This window comes from Manis pentadactyla, chromosome X (assembly GCF_030020395.1).
Source record: "Manis pentadactyla isolate mManPen7 chromosome X, mManPen7.hap1, whole genome shotgun sequence".
Lineage (NCBI taxonomy): Eukaryota > Metazoa > Chordata > Mammalia > Pholidota > Manidae > Manis > Manis pentadactyla.
This window is the reverse complement of record NC_080038.1, coordinates 55,796,880-55,809,044: the sequence shown is the minus strand read 5'-3', so window position 1 is coordinate 55,809,044 and position 12,165 is coordinate 55,796,880. Positions and strand designations below refer to the sequence as shown.

The window sequence follows — 12,165 nt, the reverse complement described above, 5'->3', positions numbered from 1 at the left end:
TACAGGTTTTTCATGACCCTAGGTTTATTTTCCAGCTGATATGTGAAAGGCAGACCTATACAAGAGGATGTATGTTCCATATTCTGTCTCTGTTGTCTTTGAATTGTTTTGTCTTTGGTCTGTGGAGCCATGATTGCCTTGGAGAATCAATCCTTCCTCAAAGTGTACTGATGGAAAAGCTCACTTCTAGAGGGCATGTTCAGTAATTCAGTACTAAGGAGAGAGTGCTTGAGTCCTTTGCCTGACAGGTCATATATTCTATATTCTGGAATCTGTTTCTCTAAATGCCAGGAAGATTGATGGCCCATACAGGCTGGAACAAGTTGGGGAATAAAGAGAACAAATAATATAGTGTGGTAAGATGGTAGCCAGAGAGAGGCAGAGTATTCCCCCACTGATCACTGTGCTTAGACAAGTGTCGTGAACATGGTGTGTGAGTGTTCATATGGCATTGGGATAGATGTCTGCCTGATGCTCTGTGGAGCCCAATCCTGCTGGCTGTGAAGTCTAATGACCAGAGTTAGGGTTTATGCACAGCTTCTGCCTTACTTCCTTCTTCCTCATGGCTCAGTTTTTCCATTTGTCAAAAGCAGAAATCAAACTAGAACCCTTATATATTGTCACAGGGTGGTTGTACAAATCACTGAGTGAATCTTTGCCAAAATTTGAGTTTCCTGGGAGCACAGCATCACCAAAAGCCATATTCTTTCATATGCATGTCCTTTCTGGATGGCACAATATGTGGGTGAGAAAAGGAGGCAGGACTGGGGTCCATTGTGTGTGAGGAATACCATGGTCTGTAACCCCTGGGGATGGCGTACAGTAGTGTTAAATAACGTACCACCAACTCTCAATTGGTCAGTTCCAAGGAGGAGGAGGAAAGGGGGGGAAAATACAGAGAATTTAGAGCAAATATGCTCAAGCTTCATTTTAGCCACTGATTTTAGTCTCTCCACCCATTCCAGGCCCAGGGCTGCCTTGAAGCACAAGGAGAGATGGACTGGAGCTTGCTTTCTTCTCAGGGGGAAGGAGCTCATGAGTAGGGATAAAAGCATGATGCTTATGTAGTATATATTTACATTCTTGATCATATCACCCACTAGCTAATGAAGAGTTGACCATATTGTTTGTCTTGTGGTCCAGTGGAGCTTGTACTCCCAATGCCATTTCCCTCTCCCCAGCCCTTCACCAGTACTATGTGAGGTTTTCCATAAATAGTAGAGCTCTGTGGGTGGGAAGGGCAAGCAAGTAAGGTAGCCAGCTGTGTGGACTGAACACATTCTCATTTTGTCTCCTAAGCTGATCACTGGAGATTCCATCGTTAGTGCTGAGGCAGTATGGGATCACGTCACCATGGCCAACCGGGAGTTGGCATTTAAGGCTGGCGACATCATCAAAGTCTTGGATGCTTCCAACAAGGATTGGTGGTGGGGCCAGATCGACGATGAGGAGGGATGGTTTCCTGCCAGCTTTGTGAGGGTGAGTGTCAGCCTTCACACTCCTCTCCTGTCTCCTTGGCTGCCTGCCCCTGGCTTCCCCCAACCAGCCCCTATTCTCATACTTATTCCTCTCCTGTTGGCTTTTCTCTCATTCTTTTCCCATTTTTTTGGTCTCATACCAAGGACCTGGGCTTCCTTTCATCTTTGCCCTTCTAATTTTGAGAGTTTTCCTTTTTGTCTGTTTATTTTAACAACCCCCATATCCTGCCTCCTGCTTCCTACCCACTGTGACTTCCCTTTTGACCTTGATGGTTTTTGAAGACCTTTTAAAAACTGTATATTCTGTGAACTTTTACCTTTCTTATCTCTCTTCTTTTCTTCTTTCTGTTCCTTGTCCCCTCTTTTTTATCATTTATTTTTATCGATATCTCCCTTCCCATCCCCTCCCTACTCCTCTTTGCTTCCTTTGCCTCCTTTCTCTCAGTTAAGGAAGTATGAACTGATTGTAAATCTTACTTTTTGCAAGAGAGTCAGGTGGCTGGGATCTATGATGTGCTGAAGGTGGAAATCAGGCAGCCTGATAGGGCTTGTAGGGCCTTGGTCCGTTTGACATTGCACCATGAAAAACCTGGCCCTTAAAAGAAGGGGCTCTTGGGAGGGGGCTCCTTAGCAGTTTCTGCTTCCTCTAGGCCACCAATTAGCAGGACGCTATGAGAGAAAGACATTGGCCTGGTGTCCCAGCTCTTGGCCTTTCATAGAGTTACAAGCTGGAACCAGCTCTAGCAATTGTGAGCTCTGATTTTCCCCATCCATAAAATGGTGTTGACAATTCTTTCATGGGAGGGGATATCACAAGGAATGATATAATATACGTGAAAACAGCTATGTGGCAATAAAAGTACCAAAGCCACAGCAGGGTGTCTTATGGCCATCCTTGCAACAGCCTGTCACCTTTTGTTAGTTTCTTCTAAAAGATAAGGCTGAAGTCCAAGTCCTAACCCCAAAGGGTCAAATGGCTTGGGCCTTTGGGATAAAGGGCCTCAGGATTAGAATGATGGCAGTATGACATGAGGGACAAAACAGGACATTTGGAATCAAACAACCTGAGATGCAGTCTCAGTTTTACTACCTACTAGCCCTATAACTTTTGACAAGACTTTTCACTTCCCTAAGCCTCAATTTTCTCATCTGAAAAATAGGGATAGCAGACTTTTTGTGAGGATTAAATGACCCAACATATGTGAGTAAAGTATCTAGCATGGTACTTGGCACACAATGGGTACTTGGCAAATGGTAATTTGCCTTACCATCATTATCTTCCTCATCATCACCATCACCACCTTATTAGCTCCAAGAAGGTCCATGTATCAAGGCTGGCTATAATGGTTGACAGAAGCCTCCTTCCTTGGAGGGCTATAAACCCAGGAAGCACTGTTACCTGGTTAAAATGATTTAGGTGAGGGCACTTCTTAGATGCAAGGAGATGGACAAAATGACCTCCCATCTCCTACTATGGTGAGAATCTTCTAATGAAATATCCAATCCTTTTTTCCTCTACATTTTTGGCATCTTTCTTCTTATTCTTCATATGCCATCTGTGTCCCACTCAGCTATGCTGGTTGATGAATCAGTCCCAGGGTAGTCAGAAAGAGCACATCAATAATCATGGACCTTTGAGCCTAGTGTGAGGCCCTGTACACAGACAGTTAATGTGTCTTGTACTGACAGTCCCCCTCTTTAAAAGAAGGATTAAACTTCACTCAGCAACAATATCACCCAAATCCACATATATTTCACTTTCAGGGAAATGTCATTTTTATAATAAATAGTAAATCAAGGTGTGGGGCAAAATAATTAAGTAAAGCACAGTGGCTCAGGCAATCAAATGGCAGTGCCAAGCTTTAGAATATCAATGAACTGGCATTAATGCTGCTACATCCAAGGCCAGGAAGAGTGTTTCCTCAACCATACAGCCCCAGTAGTCACTTGAGTGGGCTGAAGCTGACCTTTGAGAAGACCACTAGATGGCCCAGGAACGCTTGGCATAGAGTCTAGCCTAGTGGTTCTCAATCCTGGGTATATAATGAAATGAATCACTTGGGTAGCTTAAAACCCAAGCACTAAAATCCAGGCTCCAGGCTAGTTAAATCAGAATTTTTGCTGTTGAGAACCGCTGGTCTAAATCAGCACAGTCCAGTAGAAATACAATGTGAGCCACAAATGCAAACCATGAATACAATTTAACTTTTCCTAGTAGCCACACTGAAAAAAGTAAAAAGGATATAGGTGAGATTAATTTTAATGTATTTTCCTTAACCCAGTGTTATGATATCACTATAAAAATTGTAAGTGATATATTTTAGTAAGTCTTTGAAATCTGATGTATTATTCTGTACTCACAGCGCATCTCAATTCACACTGGTCATATTTCAAGTGTTAATTAGCCACATGTGGCTAGTTGCTACTGTGTAAGATAGCACAAGTCTACACTAAAGACTGTAGTAATAGACCAGGAGCATTAATGACAGAGCCTACATCATAACTTAGAGCTCCAATATTCTGTCTACTATACGAATGGTTATTTGAGAAACTGAGATAGTATTCCATGTTGCTTCAGATTGTATTCAGAATGAGCATTTATTCATTGTGAACCTTTTTGTTTGTTTTAGAAATAGTTGAATGGTCTTCATATCTCTAAAGGGGAGTACCATGGAATCTTAGGGGCCAGCTGTTGAGTCACCAGTAAAAGGAAATGGGGTTAGGCTGTTGCATGAATGATATGAATGTTGGCTTCAAGGTAGACCTTTCAGTTCTCATGAATGAGTATTTATGTTTAGGTTTGCATTTCTGGTAAGATTGTGTGACACTTAAGGGATTGAATAATGGAGATTGTGGAGGCTCTTTTCTAGCAGATATTTAAAAATAAAATTGCTATCTCCATTATTCTACATTGATTTTCACTGGGGGTAAAATGGTATTGTGGAAACAGTGCTAACTATATTAGGAAATGAGAAACCTGAGTTCTAGTCACAGGTCTTCCAAGCATTTGGTATATGATAATGGGATTTTATTTTCTTCTTCATCTCTGAAGCACTCTGTACAATCTGTTCAAGCTGTGACATGGCTGGTAGAACATAGAAATGACTCACATTGAATTTTCATTACTGCTGATGTAGTTGGTAGGTAGATGCATGATTTCCTGGATGTTGTACCTATATGCTGTAGCAGAGCTCTTGGTTCCCACTTTGAGCAGCTGAGATTCAGTAGCTCCTTGAGAACATCATTACTAGGTTTTTTGGCATTTAACATGCAAGTATATTAGCAGGGAAAGGACTTTCCCCTTAACTGCACAGCAACTGGACATCTTTGTAGATCATTGGAGCAAATTGGTCACTGACATAGCAGGACATCTACATTCCCGACTTGGAAGTCCCATTTCTGTGTGAACAACTCATCCCAGGATGGATAATGAAGGGTGCTTAGTGTGGTTCTGTCCAAGCTAACACTTCTTATTAATCAGGTTAAAACCCAAGGGGAGTCTGAGAAACCCAGATTCTTGCCTCAGTTCTGCTATTAGATGTGCAGCTTGCGCAGCTTCCTGTGTATCTTTGAAGCCCAGTTTTCTTCCTTATAAAATAGGGATTATTGAGTCTTATGAAAATCCTTTGTAACCTGTGGTATATTGGATACTTGTAAATAGGTTATGATACCATTTTGGCTGCTGTACAAGAAATTGCTGGGTATCTGTGTCTTCTACCCACTTAGAGATCTGCCTCTTCTAGTGTTCAGAATTACATTCTGTATGTGTGTACATGTGTGTGTGTGTTCTCAGATTGTTTGTCATCTGAACTGGGGATATAGCTTCACAAGAGTAATGCAAGAATTAATGCACCCTCCCAGCAGTTGGTGAGGTTAAGTGGTGAACATCAATCCACAGCTGACTGTTGACATCTTCAGCTGCTTTCCTGGGCTGATTTCTTCCCTGGGGAGTGAAAGCAGACTGATGGGGTATGATTGTATCTCTAAGTAGCTAATCCCATCCCTGTGGTAGGCCATCTTTTTCATGCTAGGTTCTAACTCCAAGTCATTCAGCTTTTTTCCTTTGTCACCGTGTAAAGGGGGGCCTTTGTTTTGACTTTGGGCCATGGCTTTTGGAGGACTTTCTGCCCACTTGAGGATAGGCTTTGTACAGGACACATGACAACGTGTTATTGTTGGTAGTGAGGCCTCTGTCACAAGGCATGGTTTAGTCAGAAAGTTAAGAGCCTGCTCAGATGCCATCAGCTATGTTCTCCTTGTTTCTTCACATTTTAGATTTCCTTGGTTTCTGGCCTGCCAGGAGGCACAGGTGAGGGAAAAGATGATCTAATCGTGTCATCATTGTCATTCCTTGCAGTTGTATACATTGTATATCACAGAAATTAAACCTCTCCTGTTCATAGGGAGACCCTTGTTTCAGAGTGTTACTTGGCTTTTAATTATAGAGTATCTTTTTGTCTGCACTTGGGGAAAACTTTTCATCTATATGAAAGTCTAGACCCACAGTAAATTTATAGCTAGAAAGACCTATCTTGGCCAGGAATGACAAACTTAGATGTTTACAGGGTCCACACTGGTAGCTTACATGAGTAAAGCAGTCTGAGACTAGGGTAAGTGGGGGCCTGTGTCCATTTGGGAACTCTATGCTCTATCAAAGGGAACAAAAGTAGCTTGGATGATTCACATCACTGGGGTAGTTTTTTCATAAAAAGCCAGGAATTGGATTTTATGTAAAAATATCCATATTTTTTAAATGTTGACTATTAATTCACATTTTTTTAAAGAAACACTGTGACAGACAAATGCACCTGTAAGCTAAATTGTACTCCCAGGTCCCATTTTGTGACCATAATCAGCCTGACCTCCTTATTTTATAAATCCTGAGGCAACATAGGTCCAGAGAATGGAAATGATTTGCTTGCTCATGTAGGGAATTAGTGAGAAAGCCAGGACTTGAACTAATTCTTCATGAATCTTACTTAACACAATTAATTTTAATTGTTTGTCTAGTAAGTACAACATCTGGGCTTCCTCAGGTATGGTTTCTGTCTATTTTTTTCCTGTGTATGGATAGGAAATTCTTGTTCCTTTATATGCCTTGAAATTTTTTGTTGAAACTGAGCATTTTGAATATTATAGTGTGGTAACTTTGGAAATTAGATTCTTCCCCTCTCCTAGGGTTTGCTGTTGGTTGTTGAGAGCTGAAGTTGTCCATTTGTTTAGTAACTTTCTCAAACTAGTTTTGCTAAGACTATATTCCTTGTTATGTATGGTTACTGATGTCTCTATTACATTATCTCATAGATCAGCCAGTGACTGACAGAGATTTATTTAAATACCTGCAACCAGGAAGAAGACAAAAACTACTCTTCTAGTCTTTGTAGCTTGTCTCTGAGCTGGAGCATTCCAACACTACTCCAGGCTGCCTAAAACTCTGCCTTAGCTTCTGCTTTCATAGAACCCACAGATCCTCCAGAACTGCAAGCCTACAGTCTTCCCAAATTTTTACTGAGCATGTATCTCGTCCAGAGCATGTGTGTTGCACTCCAACTTTCTAAGTATGCATGGTGGCTCTTCTGAGTCCTTATTCTCCCAAGAAATTGCTTCCTTCTTGTGCTATTGAGTCTGTCTGATGCTTGTCTCTTCTTCCATCCCTTGCTCTGGGTGGTCATGGGCAGTATCTTTAAATCTTTCAATAGAGGCAGTTGCAGCCTAGAAAGCCACTTTAGCCCAAGTGGTTGGGGGTGCAAAACAAAGGTCCACCTCTGTACCTGTCCATCAGGGCCAACAGGTCAAAACACAGCCATAGTATCTTAAGAACAAGGTCATTAGCCCTCTAGCACCAGCAAGCTGCACGAGGATTGTGGGCCACCCTCCTTTTAGCTGATGGGGAACAGCGGATGGTAACCATGTGAACAAAAATGCCTCAATGTTCTCTTACCAAAATTTAGCTGCCTTTTATACATCAAGCAGTCTCCTGGTTGTTGTAAATTTTGGATTAGATCCCAGAATTCTGAAAGAGTTGGTTCTGCCAGTCTTTGCCAGCTAAGGATTGTTTCACTGGAGGGACTGATTCTTTGTCCATCCCAATCTGCCATTTTTAATTATGTTGCCCCCCACTTGAATCTTAATCCTGTGCTTTCGGGGCTACAAAACGACCTGGAAAGGTTAAACGTGGGCTACTAACAAGACTTAATACTTGAGGACCTCCATTACAGGCTAATGGCAACAGTGTTTTACTTTCTTGGAATGAGTTCATATATGCCAGTGCTTGTTCATCTTCTCAGGCTTTAAATGGATATAAGCCTCTAGCCTTAACTATCTATAAGGACCTGTGAGATGAGGCTGACATTATCAGGGAGTGACTTTATCCCTGAATTATGGAGATTTTTCTCCTCCATACTAGAATTTCAAATTGTGTTATTAGCGCTCATTTGCATTCACATGATCCAGCTTAATGGCTTCTCAGTGTGCACATGACTTGAATGACATCATCCAGTCCATCCTTTAGCTAACTGAAGGGGAGTTTTTTGTTTTGTTTTTTAATAGGAACCATCTCCAGCTCAGAGAGAACCTTAAATCTGGCTGTTACCTGACCCAGGTGATTTCCTCCAAATTCAAATGGGTCCCCCTGTAGGTCTCTTTTTAAAATCCCCGAAGGGAAAGCAGCCTTGAAGGTCATATAATCTATCCCCCACCTCCATACAGGACTATAACCAAATCACCCTGGATTTCTGAGTACCTGGCCAGTATCTGTCAGCAAAGCCTGAACTACTTCTTTGTTTAAATCTGTTAGCCCTTACACTGTAGTCAAAGCCAATTTTTGGAACGTGTTGCTTTTTACATTAGGCAGATGATATTGAAGAGCTGGCACTAGTAGAAGACATTGAATTGTTCTCTTGATGGTAGAGCTTTCCTTCCAAGGCCCTGTTGTTGATCCATAGCATGAATTAGTGATTTGGTTGGCTGTCTGAGTTGAAGACTGTGACTGGGGGCCTGGAGCCTGTTTTTCTGTGTAGCCAACCCCTGGGTTCATTTGGAGATCATCATGAGCCTTCCTAATACCATGCCTGTACTGCTTTAGTGCCTTTTCCCTGAGGAGAAGAAAACCATGATTGAGTGCATGGAGATGAGGTCTGTTTCTGAAACTCTTTGGGAAGCATGAAATTTTGGAAAATCGTATTAATTGTATATATATATTTTTTCTTTCTCTATCAGTATAGATATCATGAGTCAGAGTAAACCTCTTATCTTTTTCTTCTCATGGCTTCTTATTACTAGGGCTATTACGATCTCTTTGCCAGTATTTACTAAGCCCTGAATAAAAGTGACTGTCTAGCGCTTAACAACAGCTGCCTCCCTGAACCAGTTAGATAAGGACTGAGGGTAATTGGCATCTTGAGAGGCCTCCTTGTCTTGTTTATTAGAGGGAAACCAGAGAATCCCATGAGTCTTTTTTTTTTTTTGGGTGCCTCGAAGTGAGTGTTCTTTGAAGAACCTTGATTTGTGATACCTTAGCATTGAATGAGAGAACTGACATTTCTTGCCTTACTTAGCTATTCCCAGAATGGATGTGATCCCTCAAGTTATCACAGGGTAGTTAGGAGGACATGAAAGCTGACTGCTAATCTCCAGGATATGATCCATGGAGTAAAGGGTCTCAGGGCTCAGGCCTCATGTGTGCCATTCCTATTAGGGATGCAGCCAGCTAGGGAGTCTGACACTTCCTTGTTTAAATACATATAGGTATCATGGCTTTTCAGAGACATTTTCTTTTCTACCAGAAGATAGGTATAAAGTAGGCCAGGGCCTTAAGCAAGAACCCAGACCCCCAAGAAGGGATGGTATTCCCTGAGCATGGTGGGCTGGACTGATCAGTTGAGCATATCAATCCTTGGGGGTCCTAACTATCCTCCCCTTTCCTTGACTAGGATTGGAACTCAGATCCAGTGAGAACTGAGTCACAAGCTAACTTTTGCTGAGTCTGTTGCCTTAAAGGAGTCAAGGGGTAGGTGAATGATACTAACAGTACAGGAAAAGTATATAAATGGGTAGCTTTGGGCAGAAATTTTTCTAGCATTTTGAGGCTGAGTGACCTTCTCTACTGGAAAGTACCATGTAGGCATATCAAAAGTCAGTTTGTGTGTGTACTGAGCAGGAGGCATTCTCTGTGGAGGAATAGGGAGTGATAGGGCTTCTGAAGATGAAAATCTGATAGATTCAAGAAGAGCACAATGAAGATAGAAGCATTGGTTTGGGAATTCAGAGACCTGAGGTGAAAGGCCAACTTTGCTGCTGATTCTCTAAGGGATGTCAGGCAGGGACCTTCTCTTTTCTGGGCCTCAGTGTCTCAACTGACAATTTGGAGTTAGACCAGGTTGTTTCAAAAGGCCCTTTCTGCACCAATATAAAGTTCTTCCATGATTCTAAAACCAGGATCACCTGTGTTTAGCTGCCTGCGTCCACTCAGAATAGTACATCAAATTGGTTTGATGGGGTTACCTACTAGAGCATTATAGCTGTTGAGTAGAGGGTGAGGAGACCATTGGTACAGGTACCTCATCCCCAGGTGGTGAGGCTGTTTCTGTGGGAACCATCCAGTAGATACTATGAGGAAAGATGACATGGGGGTGTGTGAAGAAGCAGTTCATCTCAGAAGCTGTGTCCTGCTATCTTTTGAATGGCCAGACTCTTAAGTTAAGAGACAATTTTTTCCCTTGATCTGTCAAAGTTATCCTTAACCATTTAGTAGGAATCTTCCAGGGTGTGAATATTCAGGACTCAGGCTCACCTCCTTATATATGCCTTTTTCACTCTCTCTCTGAAGCCAGAATGCTCTTTATTACAAACCAGAATCTTTCATTTTGTAATTACAACTTTAGGATCTAGACCCCTTGAGAGAGAGAGAAAAAAGAGTATTAACTTTAGCCTGTTCATACTGAAGTATAAATGACTATCAAACCCTTGTATGAGAATGATTTGGGGAGAAGGGACCATGAAGGAAGCAAAGAAAGGAAGGAAGTAAATAAAAAAACAAAAGGTTGAAAACAAGTGGCCAGACACACCACAGGAAGGGAGGGCTGTAAGCACCCTTTTCTAGCACCTCCATTTGCTTAGGGGAAGCTGGCTTTCCTCAAGGATTCCATGCCCTTTAGGAAGTACTTGAAATTCTAGGGATCTGGCCTCAGATAGAACTGACTTCACATTTTATATTCAGTGCTTGTGAGTGGTATTATTTTTAACATATTGCTTCATATCTTTGAACATTTCATTTTTTCACACCTGTGAAGTAGGGGCAAGGAACCCTGCTTTTTCTCAAATATTGGACCCTGACATTTGTATAGCATGCTAAAATTTGGTGTGGCCTTTCCAAACATGGTCATGATTTGCCCTCTCTCATATAGTGAATTCTAAAGCTAGTAGAGCAGGGCCAAGAGGCTCAATCCTTGGTTACAGCTGAAAACCAGGGCACAGAATGACTAACTTCTCCAGAGACTCAGGTCATTTAGAGTAGTACCTGAGGCCTGAACTTCTTGGGTCTCCAAATCCAGTGCCTTCCCCTTTCCTTATAAACATTGTGGGGCTCAAAAGAATTAGTTGATGTGAAAGCCCATTAGCAACTCTGAAGTTGTGAGAAACACACTCACTGGTCCAAACTCAATAAGTGGACACAGAGACAAATAGAACAGCGGAGTGAGGCTTTAATGACTGTCTTGCAAGATTGGGTGTCTGGTGACCAGGCACACCTGAGGCCATTGGTGGCAAGTAATTTATTCCCTAGTACACGAGTCCCTCCTCTGGTTCCTCATTGGCTGAGAACTACAGAGTTCACAGTCTTTCCAGGACATCACCAAAGCCAATTATATCCACATTGGGCCTTCTCTTACATTTGTCTTAATTTCATTTTAAAACTTCTTTCTCTTCTCAAACAGGTATAGCCAGGCCCTTACCAATTTCCACCCCCCAACCCCCACTCTCAGCCTGAGTAGCTTCCTGGCATATTTTCCACCATGTGGCCCTTTGTTAATACCTTACTGTTAAAATGTTTAAACCTCCTGGTGGGAGTAAATCACATTTAGGTTTTATGCTTTTTCTAACAGAAGTTATATTCCCATGAGAGACTAGCCTTGTTCTTCACCTGAGAGGGAAGCACGAAGATTAGGTTGGCTTTCTTGAGTGGGAGGGACTGCAGGTAAGGCAGAGGATCAGGTCAGTGTAGAAGACAGCCATCCAGCAAATGAGTACCCCTGGTTCTGTCAGGGCTACCAGCTCATGATACCTTGACCCTGACAGTTCTTTTTTGGCCTTCTTGTCCTCCAGTTCTAGTTCCAAGATGACAGGATTCTTAGCTTCCACTTACTCCCAGGCATGTTTCTGGCCTGGCCTGGGGCCAAAAGTACCCTTGGCTAAGCCATACAAGAGTCAGGCTTGTCAGTAACAATGCCAAGGCTGCTAGTCTCCAAGCCTGTTTGACTCTGCAAGGGCAAGCCTCTCCCTTTCTTTATCCCCTCTGAGGGATCTGGACATCTTAGACTCAGGCTAGGAAATTGCCAAGTTTTCCAAGTTTGACTTTATAGTGTACCTACTTCTCTCTTATCTTCCCTTCCCATCCTTTGTCATCCCACTTCTCAGTCATTGAGATACTTTGTTCCCAGAGCAGTGCATCTGTTTAGGTGAGCTACTGTCA

At 42.3% G+C, this 12,165-nt stretch overlaps 1 protein-coding gene across 11 annotated transcripts in view; it reads left to right on the top strand.

Annotated features, from left to right (window-relative positions):
• The window catches only part of ARHGEF9 (Cdc42 guanine nucleotide exchange factor 9), a 426,451-nt gene that overhangs the window by 298,948 nt on the left and 115,338 nt on the right, over positions 1-12,165 (top strand). For 9 of the 11 annotated variants that reach the window (XM_057495889.1, XM_057495890.1, XM_057495888.1 and 6 more), the window contains one exon: positions 1,300-1,479. The exons of the other annotated variants lie outside the window; for them this stretch is intronic. In XM_057495889.1, coding sequence (XP_057351872.1) covers positions 1,354-1,479 — 126 coding nt within the window. In that variant the 5' untranslated portion in view covers positions 1,300-1,353. The remainder of the gene's footprint in view (positions 1-1,299; positions 1,480-12,165) is intronic. 11 annotated transcript variants of the gene reach the window in all.